Raw genomic sequence first — 20,521 nt, forward strand, 5'->3', positions numbered from 1 at the left:
GCACTGGGAGTACAAGTGTAAGCCACTGTGCCTGGCCTTTTTTTTTTTTTTTCTAAGTAGAGCAGACACTTTGGTCATAAAGAGATCTGCAGCACCCAAGTCTCTCACACAAAGTTAACTGCACTTTCCCAACAATTCTACCTTTGAAATCATTCTGATATGCATCTTCCCATGACTTAATACATATTAACTGAGCTCAAAATACATGCCTGGCACAGCTATTGATGCTCAGGCTCCAGCAGCGAACACAGCAGGCCCAGACCCTGCCGCTGTGAAGCTTATTACACTCCTAGGGGCAGGGCAGACAAGGAGCAAGCATGGGAGACACAGTAACAGGGCAAGAACCCATTATTCCCCACCACTTCCCTGCCGCCCTCCCCAACCCCGCCCTCAGGTATTCCTACTACTCAAAATTAGCTAAAGAAACCACCAAAGTAAAACCTGCCCGTGACCCAGCAGTACCATCGAGAAATTCATCCTGGGAGACAAATATGAGAATATTATATCAGGCCAGGCGCGGTGGCTCATGCCTGTAACTTCACCATTTTGGGAGGCCAAGGCGGGCAGATCACATGAGGCCAGGAGTTCGAGACCAGACTGGCCAACATGTGAAATCCTGTCTCTACTAAAAATACAAAAATTAGCCAGGCATGGTGGCGGGCAGCTGTAGTTCCAGCTACTCAGGAGGCTGAGGCAGGAGAATTGCTTGAACCCGGGGGCAGAGGTTGCATTGAGCTGTGATCACGCCACTGCATTCCAGCCTGGGCAATAGAGGGAGAATCCGCCTCAAAAAAAAAAAAAAAAAAAAAAAAAAAAAAAAAAAAAAAAAAAAAAAAGATATTATAGCAGCACTGCTCATAACAACAAAAATCTAGAAGCAATCCAAATGTCTGTGAACAGCAGACTTGGTAGTAGAATAGGTAAATTATGGTATAGTCATATAATGGACCATATGCTGCCCAAATCCACATGGGAATATATTTGAACCATAGCTGTCCAAATCCACATGGGAATATATTTGAAATAATACAATTAAAAATGAAACAACAAAAGGAGGAGGCTCTATACTATATGGTTTCATTAAAGTGCAAAAAAGGCAAAATGAAAACAACATACTGTTTAAAGACAGAGAGACACATACAGAAAGAATATAAAGAAAAGCATACGAAAGTGATCTTTAGAAGCCACCAGCTCGTATGTTCCATAAACTGACAATTTTAGAGACAACAGAAGTTTCATTTTTGAGAAATTCCTATCCCAGCCTTGCTCAACTTCTCCTTTCTTACGATGGCAAATGTACTGTCCCTCTCCAAAGAATACAGAAGGACCAGGGAAAAACGCCACTAGGCTCCAGGCAAACAGCTGTTCATGCCTGCCTGGGCTGCAGAGGAATCACGGTGGTGCAGGTCTGCACATTCTCCATTTCAGGGAGTTAATTATTCTGGCTTAAAAGCCCTTCAATCTCCTGCTGGATTGGAGAAAGTAAAGATCTTGTTGCAATCGATATGGCATTTAACAAAGCATTGCAGGTGCAAAATAACAGCAATTTAAAGTCAGGACAAAAGCCTGCTGGAATATGTTACTTTCTCAATATTGTATTTGAGTAACTGGAGGAAAAAGGCATGGTAGAAACCCAAGGCCTGGAACATTTGTAACAAATCTTAGAAGTTTCAGTGTCATCTTTTTTTTTTTTTTTTTGAGATGGAGTCTCACTCTGTCGCCCAGGCTAGAGTGCAGTGGCACAATCTCAGCTCACTGCAACCTCCACCTCCTGAGTTCAAGCAATTCTCCTGCCTCAGCATCCTGAGTAGTTGGGACGACAGACAGGTGTGCACCACCATGCCTGGCTAATTTTTTTTTTTTTTTTTTTTGAGACAGAGTCTTGCTCTGTCGCCCAGGCGGGAGTGCAGTGGCACGATCTCGGCTCACTGCCAAGCTCCGCCTCCAGGGTTCATGCCATTCTCCTGCCTCAGCCTCCTGAGTAGCTGGGATTACAGGCGCCCACCACCACGCCTGGCTAAGTTTTTGTATTTTTAGTAGAGATGGGGTCTCACCACATTGGCCAGACTGGTCCCGAACTCCTGATCTCAGGTGATCCAACTGCCTCGGCCTCCCAAAGTGCTGGGATTACGGGCATGAGCCACTGAGCCCGGCCTCAGTATCTTCTATGTTTACATTAACTACTGATTGCCCCTATAACGTGGTCAAAATGAATATAAACTCTGATATTTATCAAAATCTTTTAAAATATTAATGTGCTTTGACCCAGAAATTTCATTTTGGGCAACTAAATTTAGAAAAAATGTGGGCAAAGGTTTATGTATAATGATTTCTCTGCAGCATTATTTGTAACAGGGAAAAATTAAAAACAATTTAATACTCAACAGTGGGGGAAGGGAATGTTAAGCAAATCAAGGTATATCTACCTGATGAAACATCATTATGATCACCGTGAATGCTACATAGCAACAGCAGAAAATTCAAGGACACAATGTTAACATCCTAGTGACCCTGAGTGCAAAATGTGAAAAGCATCCCTGTATATGAATAGCGTCTGAATAGGGAATTAGTAAAAATAATTCCTGTCATTGTATTTGGGTTGGAGGTTTTTTACAGAATTTGTTTCTCCGCTATCCAAACTGTGTGTGGTTATCTTGTCTTTTTCATTTTTTTTTAAGACAGGATATCAGTGTCACCCAGGCTGGAGTGCAGCGGTGTCATCATGGCTCACTGCAGCCTCGACCTCCTGGGCTCAGGTCATCCTCTCACCTCAGCCTCCCAAGTAGCTGGGACTACAGCATGTACCACCATGCCCGGCTAATTTTTTGTATTTTTGTTAGAGACCGGTTTTGCCATATTGCCCAGACTGGTCTTGAACTCCTGGGCTCAAGCAATCTGCCCATCTCGGTCTCCCAAAGTACTGGGATTATAGGAGTAAACCACCGTGCCTGGCCTTTTCTTTCTTTAGAGTTACCCAACTGCTTAACTTTTTAAAAATATAGAAATGTTGGGAAAAGACAGAATAATCCATCATTTAATATTCTGCTCCCAGTATGCATTAAATAAATAAAACAAAATTCAAAAATGGAGGGAACACAAGTACTTTTCTTTTTTGGGTAGAGCAGACACTTTGGTCATGAAGAGATCTGCAGTACCCAAGTCTCTCACACAAAGTTAACTGCAACTTTCCCAACAATTCCACTTTTGAAATCATTCTGATATGCATCTTCCCATGACTTGATATATAGTCACTGAGCTCAAAATACATGCCCTGCTCAGGCTCCAGCAGTGAACACAGCAGGCCCAGACCCTGCCACTGTGAAGCTTATTACACTCCTAGGGGCAGGGCAGAGAGGGAGAAAGACAAGGAGCAAGTGGGGGACAGAGAGTGACAGGGCAGGCCACACACTGTACGTAGCTGCCCTGAGAAAGCTTCTAGGGAAGGTGGCAATGAAGCAGTGAGCTGAAGGAGATAAAGATTGAGCCATGCTGCCATCTGGGAAGAATGTTCTACGTGTATGCTTGGTGTGTGGAGGCCACTTGGCTTGAACAGCATGAAGGTATGAGAGAGTGACCTGTACTTGTGGGGAGGTGGGATCACCAGGAACCTCAAACACCAGAGTAAAGACTTTGCTTTTGCCTTGAATTCTCAGTGAGAGAACCAGCCACGAGGGGATTCCCGGTGAAACAGTAACACGACCTGCCTTTTGTTTTAGAACAGTGCTGTACAGAACTTCCTGCAACGCCGACACGTTCTACATCTGTGCTGTCTGCACAGTGACTACTAACGAGATGTGGCTATTTAAGTTAATTAAAATTCAGTTCTTCCAGTCCAGTAACCACATTTCAAGGGCTGACGTGGCTAATGGCTATCACACTGGACAGTGCGGTGTCAGAGAATCGGTCTGACTCAGACTTGAGACAGGCAAGTGTTGAGTCAAGGTAGGGTGGGGAACAGGCAGGAAGTCACTGCAATAACCTAGACAGAAACGGTGGTGGCTTGGCCAGGCCTGTACTGTTGGAAGTGGTAGAAAAGGATCTGCTTTTGGATAAAGGTTTGAAGGGTGGTCTTATTGATGGAATGAACATGGTCACGAGCTCCAAGGTTTTTGGCCTGAACTCCTATAGGATGAGAGTGCCATTTGCTGGGAGTAAGGGGATGTTTTTGAGGGCAGTGTGGGGTGAGATCAGAAGCTGTGTTTTGAACATGTTAACCTGTAAGGCAACCTATGAGTAGTCTGTGGAGCTGAGGAAAAAAGATGTGAGCTGAAGACACAATTTTGGAATTCAGTGCTTAAAGTCATTCCACTGGGTAAGATCACCTGGCAGTGACTACAGATGGTGAGGAGAGGTTGGAAGGCTGAGATCTGGGGCATTCTGCTGAATAAGTATTGAGAACTTGAGGAGGAACTTGTAAAGGAGATGGAGAAGGAGAGGCAGATGGAGAACCAGTGTAGTAGGTGTCCAAAAGCCAAACGCAGGAAGTGCTTCAGAAAGGAGGGGAACTCTTGTCAAATGCTGCTGATACACTGAGTAAGAAGAGACCAGAGAACAGATCATCATATTATGCAATGAAAAGATCAGAGGTGACTTCCACAAGAGGGTTAATTCCCACTGTCGCTGCCTTACCTGGACTCCTGTACTAGCCCTGCAACTGCACTCCTTTGCTCTAGTACTCCTGCCATTCAAACATGTCCTCTATATTACTGCCAGGGTTTGTTTGTTCCCTCCCTCCCTTCCTCTTTCTTTTTTCCTTTTTTGAGACACGGTCTTGCTCTGTTGCCCAGGCTGGAGTGCAGTGGCTTGATCATGGTTCACTGCAGCCTCGCCTCCCAGACTCAATCTATCCTCCCACCTCAGCCTCCTGAGCAGCTGGGACTAAAGGTACACACCACCATGCCTGGATCATTAAAAAAATTTTTTTGTAGGCCAGGAGCGGTGGCTCATGCCTGTAATCCCAGCATTTTGGGAGGTCAAGGGGGGTGGATCGCTTGAGGTCAAGAGTTCCAGACCAGCTTGGCCAACATGGGGAGACCCCATCTCTACTAAAAATACAAAAATTAGCCAGGCGTGGTGGCACATGCTTGTAATCCTAGCTACTTGGGAGGGTGAGGCACGAGAATCACTTGAACCCAGGAGGTGGAGGTTGCAGTGAGCCGAGCGAGAGAGAGAGACTCTGCCTCAAAAAAAAAAAAAAAAAAAAAAAAGCGCCAGCCACAGTGGCTCACGCCTGTAATCCCAGCACTTTGGGAGGCCAGGGTGGGTGGATCAGGAGGTCAGGCGTTCGAGACCAGCCTGGCCAATATAGTGAAACCCCGTCTCTACTAAAAATACAAAAATTAGCCGGGCATGGTGGCACACTCCTGTAGTCCCAGCTACTTGGGAGGCTGAGGCAGGAGGATTGCTTGAACTTGGGAGGCAGAGATTGCAGTGAGCAGAGATCGTGCCACTGCACTCCAGCCTGGGCAACAGAGCGAGACTCAATCTCAAAAAAAAAAAAAAAAATTTGTAGAGATGGGGTCTTACTACGTGGTTCACGCTGGTCTCAAACTCCTGGGCTGAAGCAATCTGCCTGCCTCAGCCTCCCAAAGGGCTGGGATTGCACCTGTGAGCCACTGCACTCAGCATCTTCTAAACCTTAAATTTTCCTACACCACTACTCAGCTGAAAAATCTTTAATAGTATATTGTCTACAGCAGTGGCCAAACTTTAAGTGCACATAAAGATCACATGGGGGTGACTAAGTCCCAAAGCCACCTGTCACAGAAGATTGGTGGAGACCTGGGAACTGTGTCTTTAAGTAACAGCCCAAATAATGCTTGTAAACCATGTTGAAAAGACTGGCCTATAGGGCCAAGTCCCAAATCCTAAGCAAAGCAAACACCTTTTCCAAATTTGGTCCCATACTTCTTGTTTAGTTCCTTCCTTTTATATTCTAAGACAGTATGTGTGCATGTGTATATGTTTCAACAAGCTCTAATTATTCAAACTAACTGCCTTTCCCCCAAATGCTATGTTCTTCTAGATATTATTGCCCCGTGCACATGAGGTTCCTGCTGCTTAGAAGGCACTTTTAATCTGGTGTGCTCAGAAAATTCTGACTCATTCTTCAAGACTCAAATGTCACTGCTAGTGTGAAGGCTCAGCCGATTACCCAAACTCTGTTAAACATTTCTATACATTTATCACACTATCTGCTGGGAATTCTGCTATCACCTCCTCCTTACCTCAACCCACCCCTCTGCCACCAACTCCAAGAGGCTGCAGAGAGAGAGATGGCATTTTCTCCATCTGTGCACGATGAAGACATTATCTAACATGCTACAGATAGTTGATAACCATGGATGACTGTCAGCCTGATACCAAAGGATACTGTAAAGTATGTGCATGCTCCAAGACTTAAGAAGACACAGCCATTGTAGAGTGCCAGGGAAGTCAGAAATGGCTGTCTAAAGGACAGACCTCTACCTGGGGCTTGAAGGATGACTAGAACTTAGAGGGAATGAAGAGGAGAGGTGCCAAGGGGACACAATCCCAGACTCCCAGGCAAGACCTTGGAGAGGCAGTTGGTGGTAATGACGGGGAGGCAAGGAAGGGGTGTGGAGAAACCTGACCTCCCCCACTAAGAAAGATACAGACTCAGAATATTAAAACTAGAATTTGAAATCTATAGATGATCTTTTCAAATAAATATTTTAAGCCCTGGTCTTTTTTTTTTTTTTTTTTTGAGACAGAGTCTCGCTCTGTCGCCCAGGCTGGAGTGCAGTGGCACAATCTCGGCTCACTGCAAGCTCCGCCTCCTGGGTTCACGCCATTCTCCTGCCTCAGCCTCTCTGAGTAGCTGGGACTACAGGCGCCCGCCACCACGCCTGGCTAATTTTTTTGTATTTTTAGTAGAGACGGGGTTTCACTGTGGTCTCGATCTCCTGACCTCGTGATCCGCCCGCCTCGGCCTCCCAAAGTGCTGGGATTACAAGCGTGAGTCACTGCGCCCGGCCTTAAGCCCTGGTCTTAAAGGGCATTTCAAAAAACAAAACAGGCTGGGCACGGTGGTTCATGCCTGCCATCCCAGTGCTTTGGGAGGCTGAGGTGGAAGGCCTGCTGGAGTCAAGGAGCTTGAGACCAGCCTGGGCAACATAGCATGACTCCACCTCTACAAAATTCTTAAAACCAGCCAAGCTTGGTGGCGTGCATCTGTAGTCCCAGCTACCTGGAGGCTGAGGAGGGAGGACTGCTTGAGCCCAAGAGTTTGAGGCTGCCATGAGCTATGGATCACACCACTGCACTCTAGCCTGGGTGACAGAGTGAGACTCTATCTTCAAAAAATAAATAAAAACACAAAAACAATAAAAACTGAAACTTTACAACCTGCTGGTTGGATCTAGTAAGCGCTCCCATCTTCTTTTAAGGATGAAACCGACTCAAAGCTTGGTTTATTAAAATAACATTCTAAGGAGGGACTAAGGCCACACATTGAATCCTTGCATGAGCTTATCAGCTATTACTCTATCCTCACGCCTGCTTTCTCACAAAGGGGAACAGGGAAAGTGTGTGGTAGACTAACACAAATCTCTCACCTTTACCCCCAAAACAAAACACCATCTCTTTGCACATCTCCTACTAAGGGACAGACCTAAATGGTTCCCATGGTATCCAATGGACTATGTCCTACACAGAGCTGCTAATGAATAAGAGTTGAATCCAGGAGTCTCTGCTACTTTATTAGTTCTAAAACTCCCCCTAGAGCACCTAATTGCTATGTTGGCATACAGCTCTGAAACATTTTCAGAATAATCCAGAATTTGGCAATTCTCTTGTTTTCTTTTTCTTTTCTTTGTTTTTTTTGTTTTGTTTTGAAATGGAGTCTCGCTCTATCACCCAGGCTGGAGTGCAGTGTCGTGATCTCAGTTCACTGTAACCTCTGCCTCCTGGGTACAAGCGATTCTACTGTCTCAGCCTCTCGAGTAGCTGGGATTACAGGTGTGCGCCACCACGCCCAGCTAATTTTTGTTTTGTTCTTTACGCCTGGCTAATTTGTGTTTTTTGGCAGAAACAGGGTTTCGCCATGTTGGCCAGGCTGGTCTCAAACTCCTGGCCTCAAGTGATCCACCCACCTTGGCCTCCCAAAGTGCTAGGATTACAGGCATGAGCCACTGTGCCAGGCTGAATTCTCTTTTTATCTTTGGGTGAATCCTTCAGGGCAACCAGCCTCTGAACATTGACACATCATAACTTATAAAGTAGTTTTAATTATATGCAGTTTCAAAAACTATAGTTAGAAAAATAGGAGATCTAAAAGGAATAGAATAATAAGCCTTTCATGCAAAAGTATCTACTTTGTTGGTATGCATGATGAAATAAAAAATGAGATTTGATATTTTGTTCTAAAAGCCTTGATCTACAGCAGCTAGATATTTCATATTTTACTCTACTTGATCTTAGCCAAAAGGTCAAGATGGCTTTTTCATATTTTATGCTACTTACTATTCTTTTTATGCCCACAAAAATCAGTTAACAACTGGTAACTATCTGAAACAGTCTTTAATTTTGAATCATAGGATCATAAAATTGCTTACCTGGGGGGAAATAAACTGGGGAGGCACTTGCGCCCGGAGACTGGGAGAAGAATTTAGTGGCTGCACTGGTGTGTGCAGACCTCTCGATTGTGCTGTGCTGTTTCCAAACAAACCATGACTACCGCCCTGTAAACAGAAGAGCAGCAGTAAGGCTTTTTGTTAACATAAGAAAATGCAAGTAAGAAACAGTTCTGGTCTTTTAGATCCCTCAGAAGAATCACACGCTGTGTTCCACGGAATAACAGAATTTTGTAACTGAGAAGTTCCTTATCTTAGAAGGCTTGGGGCAATTACTCAAATTGAATCATGGGCACCTGTACAGTTTGAAGAACTCCATAAACGCAAAGGGTTCAATTTTGTCAAGTATTAGAAAAAGTCCTACATTCTTTTTTGTGAACGAAACATACAGGCAACTTAACATTTATTTCAAGTACTCTTCTTTGCGATTGGGTTTACCAAATTTATTCTCAAGCTTTATAACCTGAGCTCCATCTTGAAAGGCACCTGAGTAAAAATGCAGCCTTATGAATAGTTATCAGTTGTATTTATAAAACATTATGATGTGATTTCTCTGCCATCCAAGAGTGAGCCTAGCACCCTTCCTTGTCCTGGATCTGCTCAATCCTTTCTTTGACAGATGAGGAAATGTGACTCAATTACCCAGTGAGATAAACAAGGAAGAAAGGGAGAAAGTAAAAACCATTACAGGGACACCAAAATAAACATTACTCACCTGTAACTTCTCATTTAAACACATATCAGTCTAGTTAAAAATAAGCTGAACTCCCTCCTTTCTGGAGGCCCAACTCACTGGAGCACTTCTACACTATTCCAATGAGATAACTAAGAGAGCTGGGTTATATGGTGGCCCTTCCTTTCTGACTCGTTTCTAGCTGAGAAAAGTCCTTCAGCAAAGAAACCGTATTTGATAATAATGCAATCTGCCTGAGGTTCTTTCTGATACCATCTTCACTTGACCTCTTCAAGGCCCAGCTTGGAGGTCATCCTCATCAAGGAAGTCTTCCCCAAAACCATCTTCTTGATTTCACATTCAGATTAACTGAGCCCACCTCTCCAATCTCAAAACGCTTTAAAACTCTTTGAGGGCACTCATCATCAAACCACACTATAGTTATTTTCCATTCTGTCTTTCTACTGTTAAATCTTTCCCTCTTTGTATTCCCAGAACTCAATAAAGCCCCAGTCTGTAGGATGAATATATCATCTGTAAATATCCATGACCCACCAATTCCACACACTGGAAAATGTCCCACTGAACACCTTCAGCAAAGAAAGCTGCATCACTGCTTATACTGAGTAAGTATACCCTGAATTGAAATCACCACCATTATCATATCCCTGGAATCACAGGGATTAAGGTAATTTTAAAGAATTTTGTAATGGCTTCATTAAAACCTAGAACACTAAAAATACTGCGATGGCTTAACGATTAAAAAATAGATTAAGGGACTGCTGCAGGGAAATTAGTGAACTTAAAAGCATTGAAAATAAAAATGATTCTAAACATAAAGTCGAAATGGCAATTAAAATCTGTGTATCTCGTAAAAGTAATTCAAATATCCATCATGAATTTTATGTCTCCCAAAGCGTTGTTTAAACATGAGAAGACCTTTAATTCTAGGAACTCTAACATCTCTACTGCTCCTGTCTTACCAACTGCCACTCGAAAGTGAAATGGCTCAGCCCTAACTTTCCTCACACTGTGGCAGTCAGTAGCTTCGCTACCCTGATCATCCCCAAGAAAACAGGAAATATTTATTTCACCAAGGATACTCTGCTACGATCTTTCTCATTTTATCATCAAAGTAATGACTTAGTTATTAGATGTCAATTATTCATGACTGGTCCTTGGACGGTGGAGTTACTGGTAACTAAAGTTCCTGCCAGAATCCATCTTTTGGCAAATACAAAATTGCTTCCTGAGGGTCATTTTAAACTTCAACCTCTCCTTTAATAACAAGTATTGAAAAGAATTTGCTTTTTAAGCTTCTGTAAAATCAATTCCTACTTTCCTCTTCCCAGTAGACAATTTCCACCCTCCCCCACCATAGGTTTTAGGCTTTTCATTATCAAGTGACCCTACAGCCACACAAAGCACTATGATATATCTGGAACGGATAATAATATAGGTAAGTCCACAGTAGTTGATCAAAAAATGCCTTGTCTGTAATTTAATATGGAAGCTGGGCATCACAAACCACTCATTTTCTTGGCCCCAATATAGCTATTTTTGCACAGTGATGTATTCACGGGCAATCATACAGATTTGGTCTTTAAAAATATTTAGAAATTAGGAAAAGGGTAATCAAAAACTTATACAGCCCAGGTATAGAATCCTAGCATTCTGGGAGGCTGAGGCTAGGAGTTTGAGACCAACCTAGGCAACATAAGCTAGACTCCGTCTCTAAAAAATAAACGGGAGAAAGGCTGGGCGCAGTGGCTCACGCCTGTAATCCCAGCACTTTGGGAGGCCGAGGCGGGCGGATCACGAGGTCAGGAGATCGAGAGCATCCTGGCTAACACAGTGAAACCTCGTCTCTACTAAAAATACAAAAAATTAGCCGGACGTGGTGGCGGGAGCCTGTGGTCCCAGCTACTCAGGAGGCTGAGGCAGGAGAATGGCATGAACCCGGAAGGTGGAGACTGCAGTGAGCAGAGATTGTGCCACTGCACTCCAGCCTGGGCAACAGAGCAAGACTCCGTCTCAAAAAAAAATAAATAAAAAATGAAAAATAAATGGGAGAAAAAAGGCACTTGTATATGTGCTAACGCAGGTTTCTGTGGCTATTACTAAAGCTCTACTGTTGTATAAGAGGCTTTTACAATTACCTGAGTCTGGTGATATATGCTTCAACTATACTGTTTAACTCTAAAAAGCATACAAATTAAAAACAAAATTACTAAGCTAACCAAAATCTGTGATTTGGAAAATTGAAATCTTAAATTTTATTAATATGAAGTATATTAAAATAATTCTGTACGAAAATAGTCTTTAAAAACCATGTCCATATTTAGATAGAACATGTGCACAAACCTGGTTAACGATGGACTTTGTAGCCATCTACAGATCAAAAAAAATAAGAATGACTTTTTTTAGAGCCTAATGCTCAGCTAGTTTGGCTGGTCTACTATACTAATTTATGTACAAATGGCATTTGATAATCATGTGATCCACCACATTTACAATCACCATTAACTGTGAATGTTATGCCTATTTCATGTTTTCTATACCTCGATTCAAAATAAAAGAACCCCCAAAACATCAATATAATCATTTCTTCCCTGTTTATATAAAGAGTATATATCCATGTCCTCTGTGGAAGCAGTAAGGAAAATGATGAAATATAAAGGAAGAAAATAAAAAATCAGTTGTAACTCCCAATCCAGAAATAACCAACCGAACACATGGATATAGTATAATCCATTTTTTAAAATGTGCTAAGGCAGCAATTAGAAAGCATATAAGAGACCTATGTGCAACTTAACTGGTGTCAGAGGTATTGCTTCACATCATCCCGTAACGTGTATGTGGAAGTCATCATATGGAGACAGAACAGACATCCATCATGTGGATGCAACTAATAATTACAAGTTGTATAATTAACGTCCTCCCACAACGTCCTGAGGTGAAGGTCACAGTGACAAGTAAGTGATCACAGAAGTATGGCTATCACTGCTGGGGTTGTTGTTGCAAAGGAATTGTGACTCCAAAGTCCTGGTTTTCTCCACAAAAACTACAACAGAGCTACTGTGGGAAGGCAGGCAGGGTCCTGCTGTGCACCCTCAGGCCTGGGAAGGTGAGGAGGCATGATCCTCCCAGCCCTGCCTGTCTTGTTTCTACTGCACAGCCCTTCCCTGGAGGGTTGCCAGATCCAACCTCAGGTGCCACGAAACACTGCTGTGTCTCAGCAATACCCATTCTTCCCAAAGCTTCACTATCTACTATTTAAAGTTACCCTTCTCTGGGTAATTATTATATTTTACAGTTAAAGACACTAGACTTCAAGATGCCATAACCCACAAATACTTAATCATACTAGTTTTGCTATTTTTAAATTAGTAGCTTTATTAAATTGAAAAGATCTCCAAAGTATTACTTATCTAATCTAATGTTTAAAATGGCAAATGCATTAAGTTAGATTGTCTAAGGTACTTATGTAGCCCTTTAACATTTTCCTTAGTTATTAGTTTACTTATTAAATATGAACTTATGATCAAAAATGAGAAGACAAAAAAAAACAGGTTTAAAATAAAATCCATGTTGAAAAACATGAAGAGAGATGGGTTCTATGGGCTGAAAGATCTAGAACCTACACTTAATATCATTCTGTGCATTCAGTAATCAACAAATTTCCCAAGACAGACAAATGATGCAATAAACTGCAGACCAGGACCAAGGCGAGGCCATAGCCAAGCAGTTATAAATTTGAGAGGCCTCCTTACTTGTCTAGCAGCGAAGTTTTGGGGGTTGAGCCCTGTGCCGATTGCTCCAAGGCTGACGTTGGGTAGTGTGGAACCAGAGGGAGACAGCTTGTAGCTGGGAGAAGGGGAGAAGGGAGAGCAGGGAGCCTCATCCCCAAGGCACCCATCTTGATTGGAGAAAGGCAAAGTCAGCTGAAAAGTAGTAGGAGTTAGCCAATCACAACGAGTGTTGGTTAGTGAAGCAACAGAATGCAGGAAGGGAAAAGAGAGAAACACTAGCAATAAACAAAGTTAGAGTGTATTAGCAATAACCGAGGATGGAATTTGGATCTGATAATAATCTTTACACTTGGCCCAACAGACACCATCTGTCATCTTTGATATAGATTTTTCTTTTCCTCTAAGTTAGTAACATTCTGTCCATTGCATTAAGATAAAAATTGCCAGACACTTTATTTTTATGCATCTAATATTGATTACTCCAGCAATGTGGCTGCTGAAACAGAAGCCAGGCCAATCTTGTGAATATGTTGCTGTCTGGACAAGCAACAACAGTATCAAAACGTGCCAGATTTAAAAATTTTGGTTTTAACTGCTTTCTGAAGACCAGGAACAGAGCAAATTGGTATTCTGAATCAAGATATAATTCCCACCATTAGAAATGTTAAACATCAAAACCAATAGGTAGAAACTGCTTGGGTAAATTAGGTAGTTGAGAATTTGAAAAGTATACCACTGTAACTAAACACAGATCGCTAGGGAACTGGGGAAAGATAACAACAGAGTTATCTCAAAACTAGAAGAAGGCAAGGCCTTAGGAGACATGGAATATTTGCACAAAATCCCAAAATTTATTTTGTAGCTGCACAGCAGCGGAAAAAAGAATGCAGAGTGAATTTATCTCTAAAATTTCCACACTTCATGAATTTCTCAAAACTCAGATTTTCTAATACACACATGCTAAAGACAGATGGTTCTTGCTCTTGCCTAATCACCTGTTGACACCAATGGTTTTCAGGTCACCATGTTAATGCAGGTGATGTTTGTGTTTTGCTCATCTAGTTCAGTAATTCTATGCTTCCTCCAGAATCAGTTATCAAAAGACAAATGGGAACCAAAGCGGTTCTCATGAATTATTATCTTAAACAAAGGACTCAACTCACCTTCTCAAAATAAGGCCCACTATCTGTGGTTCCCATGTCTTTGGAATTAGGTGGACGGAACCCAGATCGATCCTTCCTCATGATATCATTAAAATCCCCGAGATTCATCGCTCGCTTGTCCACATCAAATTTTTTATCTGAAAGGCTTCCTGAAAAGTAGCATAAACAAAGTGAAAATTTCCAGAATCGATGTTTCCCCCATGAACCAAGAGTGACCTGCCCCACTATCCTCATGGGGGTGCCAGGTATGAGCTATTAATATTTCTATTTCTCGGGATGAGACGAGACAAACTCTCATTGGTCCAGGCTGCTGGTGTTTGTCCCTGGAACACACATGGGTCCTTTTTATTTATTTATTTATTTAAAAACAAAACAAAACAAAACATATATCTGTTGTAGTTTGTTTTCCATGGAAGACTGAAAGAGCCTTAGGGATAACCTGGCAAAAATCTGGCTAAGAAAACATTTAGACTGGTTACTGACGTGTTTGATGAACACATCTTGCTCATAAATTCAAATGTCCTCAGGGAGAGAAGTTGTCTGTTTTTGCTATTTTAGCATCATCTAGATAAATGGTCTGGGTGAAACACAGTTACAAGGAATAAAAAGATCAAAGAGGCACAGTGGTTGCCTTAAAATTTAGAACTTAAGAGTTGAACACAGAAGATGTGTCCACGTTACCTACACGGTGCAATTTCCCAGGTGCCATAACTATACCACTTTTCTTTCACAACTCTATAAATGTGCTGTCATCTGCTGACATAACCAGTGCCCCCCCAGGAAACTTATGTTTTAATTATTCTCCTATTTAGAAATATCACAGATCAAAGACTACCTACTTCCTTTACTACCCAGAATTATTTTCATTTCTTTTTAGTTTGATTATTTTTAAGTTCCTCAGGGTGATCAAGAGCATTACTATGAAAACCCCACAGACTAGTGGCTAACACTGCTTCCACTCCAGCTGCAATGTGAGAGTTTGTCAATAATGAAGCATCCTGGTAAAGACAGGACTGGCAACTTGAGGGCCACATCTGGCACATAGTTTGTTTGGCCCCATAGAGCATTTTAAGAGACCCGAATTAGTTCTGATATTTAAAAATCAGGGCTGGGTACAGTGGTTCACACCTGCAATCCCAGCACTTTGGGAAGACGAGGAAGGTGGATCACTTGAGGTCAGGAGTTCGAGACCAGCCTGGCCAACATGGCACAACCCCGTCTCTACTAAAAATACAAAAATTAGCTGTGCATGGCAGCACACACCTGTGATCCCAGCTACTCGGGAGACTCAGGTGGGAAAAACCGCTTGAACCTGGGAGGCAGAGGTTGCAGTGAGCAGAAATCACACCACTGCACTCCAGCCAGGTTGACAGAGCAAGAGTCTGTCTCAAAAAATCAATCAATAAATACAAAAATCATAATGCCAGTATATATCTGAATTTCTGGCCTCTCCTGAAAGACTCGTCATAGCTCAGCCTGGATTCCTCCAGAGCAGCAACTGCTAGGAGCCATGCAAGGCAGATTCTTCCAGGTGGATTCTCCACAGTTAACCCGTGGCCACCTCATCCCAGGTTTGTTTTTTTTTTTTTTTTTTTTGAGACTGAGTCTCGCTCTGTTGCCAGGCTGGAGTGCAGTGGCACAATCTCGGCTCACTGCAACCTCCGCCTCCTGGGCTCATGCCATTCTCCTGCCTCAGCCTCCGGAGTTACTGGGACTACAGGTGCGCACCACCACGCCCAGCTAATTTTTGTGTTTTTAGTAGAGATGGGGTTTCACCATGTAGGCCAGGATGGTCTCGATCTCTTGACCTCGTAATCCACCCGCCTTGGCCTCCCAAAGTGCTGGGATTACAGGTGTGAGCCACCATGCCCGGCCTCGTCCCAGGTTCTTATACCTGGCACACATCACTCATTTACATTCTTTGCTGACTCCTGCAGTCATCTGAGTTTTCTATCCCTACCCAGTGTCTAGCACAGTACCTTAACAAAGAGTAAGTGCTCAGTCAATGTCTAATGAACTGCACCCACCCCTACTCAAATTGGGCAGGAGATGCCAAAAGGACACTGTAACACTGATACACTCCATTCTTTTCAGCGGAGTAATACACACCTACAGACAAATCCATTTTGCTGCTTGGATTATCTTCAGTCTGACTCTGAAAAATAAAGAACAGATGAGAGAGAATTAAGGATGCACATCTTTGAATCAAAGAAGTGGCATTATTCACGTGAGAGCCACATCTTACTACTGGCACTATAGAAGGTTCTCTGAAATGAACTTAACGGTAATGAAGACATTAACATTTTTAATATGCTAGCTTGATTGCTGTTTGGGCCTATATTCCTACAATTCAGTTTTCACATACAGTTAGTCTCAATAAGTCTACAAAGAGAGCAATAGATAAACAGCTGCCTGAAGAAATAAACCCCCGTCCTTAAGTTCTAGTCAGGCCAGGATCAAATTCCGTGAGTGGCCGCCAAATAATGACAACTTCTTCTCGTGACTTGTCAAGTCATCAAACCTTCAACTGTGCAGCCAAGTCAAGTCATTTGTCTTTTGGCAACCAGGGACAGGGTGTCCCCACAACATTCCCGAGAGATAAAGAAATCAGAAATTCTACAAGAATTCCCTATGTAATTAGTCCCAGTATAGTTTTTCTAGTTTATTATTGGCTTTTAAAAAAATTGTAATATGAAAACTAGTACAGTAATGTGGTCGGAAACAATTGTATAAATTTTAAATGCCTCTTTCTTCTCTATCCTTCTAAGGAAAAGGACACAATTACTACAAATTTAAAAGCCATAACCTTTAAATGTTGGAGTATGTCATTAAGAATAAGAAGAGAAATATTACTTAACTCAAAAGATCAAGAACATTGCTTAACTAGTTTTTAAATCTGTAATTTTGTACTGTATGTGGCAGTTGTCTTAAAATTTGTATTAATATTAAACCTAAAAGTTGGGATACATTATACATTTGAAAAAAATAAAACTTACCAGCAATCCCATATTTGAAAACTGTTTGGCAAGAGGATTCATCCATGAATCATTGTTTCCTCCTTTGAGTGAGCACTACAGAAATGAAACACGGAACCTCAGAACCAAATAATTTATTTCAGCCTCCTGAGTTTTATTAATACAGACTGAAAATGTAGACTTGAGTTTACCTTTTTAAATCCTATTTCTCTTTAACTAAAATTATGTTGATATTTTATGTTAGTTAAATTGATTAATAAGCCCTAGTTATATCTACGTTTTCATTTTTATAAAATTTACTGCACTGAACCAGAAGTAACTGGAAAAATACATGCTCAGCTGGTACTTTTGTTTTTAAATAGAAAGAAGTCTGATATAATTTTCTAAAACAGAAGTTTTGTACACGACTACTTTCACTTTCATTAGGCTGCTCTCCTCGTAACCCAAACTGGTTTATGTTAGGAGAAAACAGTTTGATGTCAGTGCATGTCATTTGGAAAGGAGCCTATTTAAACTAGGCATTATGAGGAACTCATAGTGCTTCCTTTGTTTGTTTCACAGCATAAAAGACATTGGTCCTGGTGGTAAAGAGACCTAGTGGAAGACACCATTGCTGATCTCCTGGGCAAAGTAGGGCACAGGTAGGTTTTAATTTTTTAATGGGACAAACTAGTTTCTCCCCTGAACAAGGCACTGACCACGAGCTCCACTTTCACTTCTGTGAGGGGTAACTATGAGAAGGATTGGGTGGGGTGGGGCTTTGTGCACTTGTGTATTTCACAGGTGAAAATTCTCTATGTTGTGATGATAGCTATCTTTTTTTTTTTTTTTTCTGTCACCCAGGCTAGAGTGCAGCGGCACCATCCCGACTCACTGCAAGCTTTGCCTCCCAGGCTCACGCCATTCTCCTGCCTCAGCCTCCCGAGTAGCTGGGACTACAGGCACCCGCCACCACGCCTGGCTAATTTTTTGTAGTTTTAGTAGAGATGGGGTTTAACCATGCTAGCCAGGATGGTCTCCATCTCCTGACCTCCTGATCCGCCTGCCTCGGCCTCCCAAAGTGCTGGGATTACAGGTGTGAGCCACCGTGCCCAGCCCGTGATGGTAGTTATCAAATCAATTTTATTATCCTTGAAAGTGACAAAGTACTTAAGTTTAGTACACGTTTTTTTGGTGTGTGTGGGGGGGGCGGTTTTTTTTTTTTTTTTTGAGACTGAGTTTCGCTCGTCACCCAAGCTGGAGTGCAATGGCGCAATCTCGGCTCACTGCAACCTCCACCTCCTGGGTTCAAGCAATTCTCCTGCCTCAGCCTCCCAAGTAGCTGGGATTGCAGGTGCCTGCCACCACACCCAGCTAATTTTTGTAGTTTTAGTAGAGACGGGGTTTCGCCATGTTGGCCAGGCTGGTCTTGAACTCTTGACCTCAGGTGATTCACCTGCCTCAGCCTCCCAAAGTGCTGGGATTACAGGCATGAGCCACTGCAGCCAGCTAGTACAGGTTTTAAGGTCAAAAAAGCCCTCACTAGAGGGAGGGGGGAATGGGGAGTTACTGTTTAATAGGTACAGAGGTCAGTTTTGTAAGATGGAGAGTTCTGTGGATAGATGGCGGTAAATGGCAGCATAAGTATGTGAATATACTTACTGCCACTGAACTGTACACTTAAAAATGTATGCTATGGTAAATTATATGTTATATGTATTTTATCACAATTTTTAAAAAGATGCCCTTGGTATGAAAAGTCAGAATCACTGGTACTGGGGCTGAAAGAGTCAATTCTCAATTAACTTAATTAATTAAATCTTGGTTGTCACCCTAGTGGGGTATTTATTAGTCCCTTTCAATCAGTTAATTTAGTCTCGTTGTTAATTTGTAAATAACCAAAAGAAAGCCAAAATCACACTAGACAACCTAAGAGTGCAAGGAATCCTGAAAAGTTTGCTGAATAGTTCCTTCTGTGACTAGACTAAAGAAATAAGAGCTCTTAATAGAAGAAAAACCGTAAGTGACTGCTTAAGAAAAACATCTCTAAACAGAAACAAACTGTATTCTTATGCTATAAAAGAGTCGTCTACAAAATTAGTGTCCTATAGGCAAAGGGCAAAGGGATGAAGGCCCAATCCTCAGACATGGGAAGACCTCTAAGATGGCATCTGGTATTTGAAACGTGGGAGAATATTAGCTGTGAACCATTTAATAGGGTGCCAAGACTCTCATGTTGAAGTTGAGTATTGGATGCCCATTTCTTATTTCCACTATTTTATTTGTCAAATGAAAATCTGGAATTGAAAAAAGAGAGGGTCTGCCAAGACACTGGTTCAGGCTCAAAGACTACTGTTCTAGATTGAAAACCAAAGTCCTCATCAAACTGTGATGAGGACTTTCACACAGAAGGTGAAAAGTTTAGTACACAACCTGGTATATGATGTAGAGAAATCATCTAGCTGCTAGGCTGGGCGCGGAGGCTCATGCCTGTAATCCCAGCACTTTGGCAGGCCAAGGTGGACGGATCACGAGGTCAGGAGATCGAGACCATCCTGGCTAACACGGTGAAACCCCGTCTCTACTAAAAATACAAAAAATTAGCCAGGCGTGGTGGCAGGTGCCTGTAGTCCCAGCTACTCGGGAGGTTGAGGCAGGAGAATGGTGTGAACCTGGGAGGCAGAGCTTGCCAGTGAGCTGAGACTGCACCACTGCACTCCAGCCTGGGCAACAGAGCAAGACTCTGTCTCAAAAAAAAAGGAGAAATCGTTTAGCTGCTATAGCAGACAAGTACACACTGGTATTTCATTTGTCGGGAGAAGGGTTCTGGGTCTTGGAATTTCCGAAATCAGATAAAATCAAGACGTGCTGATCACCACGGGAGAAGCCAGCATTATCCTCCTTTGGATTCCCTCCTACATATCTATGGGGATTTACTGGAAGGACTTCTCTGGCTTTAGAATGCAAAAGCATTTATAAAGTATGCCTTGAGAGCCTCCAACAGATTATTAGAATGTGGAAACTAAAAATGAAAAATATCTCGTATCTTTGAAAACTTCATTTTACCCACAGCAACAGTTTTATAGTTCAAGGTTTCAAGGTCATGGGAAAGGAAGACGGTAAAAGGGAAGTAGTTATTTGTTTGCAAGAAAATATTTTTCCCCTTTCTTAAGACCTTGAGGACCCCAGTTGCCTCGTATCTTTCATTTAAAAATCCTCAGTTCTGGCAAGGCATGGTAACTCATGCCTGTAATCCCAGCACCTTGGAAGGACAAGGCAGGAGAATTGAGCCCAGGAGTTTGAGACCATCCTGGCAACATGGCGAAACCCTGTCTCTATTAAAAAATACAAAATTTAGCCAGGTGTGGTGATAGTTTCAGCTACT

The 20,521-nt window shown here is 42.3% G+C and overlaps 1 protein-coding gene across 14 annotated transcripts in view; it reads right to left on the reverse strand.

Annotated features, from left to right (window-relative positions):
• Window positions 1-20,521, reverse strand: part of TNRC6B (trinucleotide repeat containing adaptor 6B) — a 294,090-nt gene that overhangs the window by 41,651 nt on the left and 231,918 nt on the right. For 8 of the 14 annotated variants that reach the window (XM_055252752.2, XM_055252754.2, XM_055252745.2 and 5 more), the window contains 5 exons: window positions 17,179-17,253; window positions 16,292-16,337; window positions 14,183-14,331; window positions 13,041-13,211; window positions 8,577-8,702 (listed from right to left, as the gene is read on the reverse strand). In XM_055252752.2, coding sequence (XP_055108727.1) covers window positions 8,577-8,702; window positions 13,041-13,211; window positions 14,183-14,331; window positions 16,292-16,337; window positions 17,179-17,253 — 567 coding nt within the window. The remainder of the gene's footprint in view (window positions 1-8,576; window positions 8,703-13,040; window positions 13,212-14,182; window positions 14,332-16,291; window positions 16,338-17,178; window positions 17,254-20,521) is intronic. The other 6 variants (XM_055252755.2, XM_063622887.1, XM_055252753.2 and 3 more) reach the window with 1 other exon arrangement.

The sequence above is a fragment of the Symphalangus syndactylus genome, chromosome 18 (assembly GCF_028878055.3).
Source record: "Symphalangus syndactylus isolate Jambi chromosome 18, NHGRI_mSymSyn1-v2.1_pri, whole genome shotgun sequence".
Lineage (NCBI taxonomy): Eukaryota > Metazoa > Chordata > Mammalia > Primates > Hylobatidae > Symphalangus > Symphalangus syndactylus.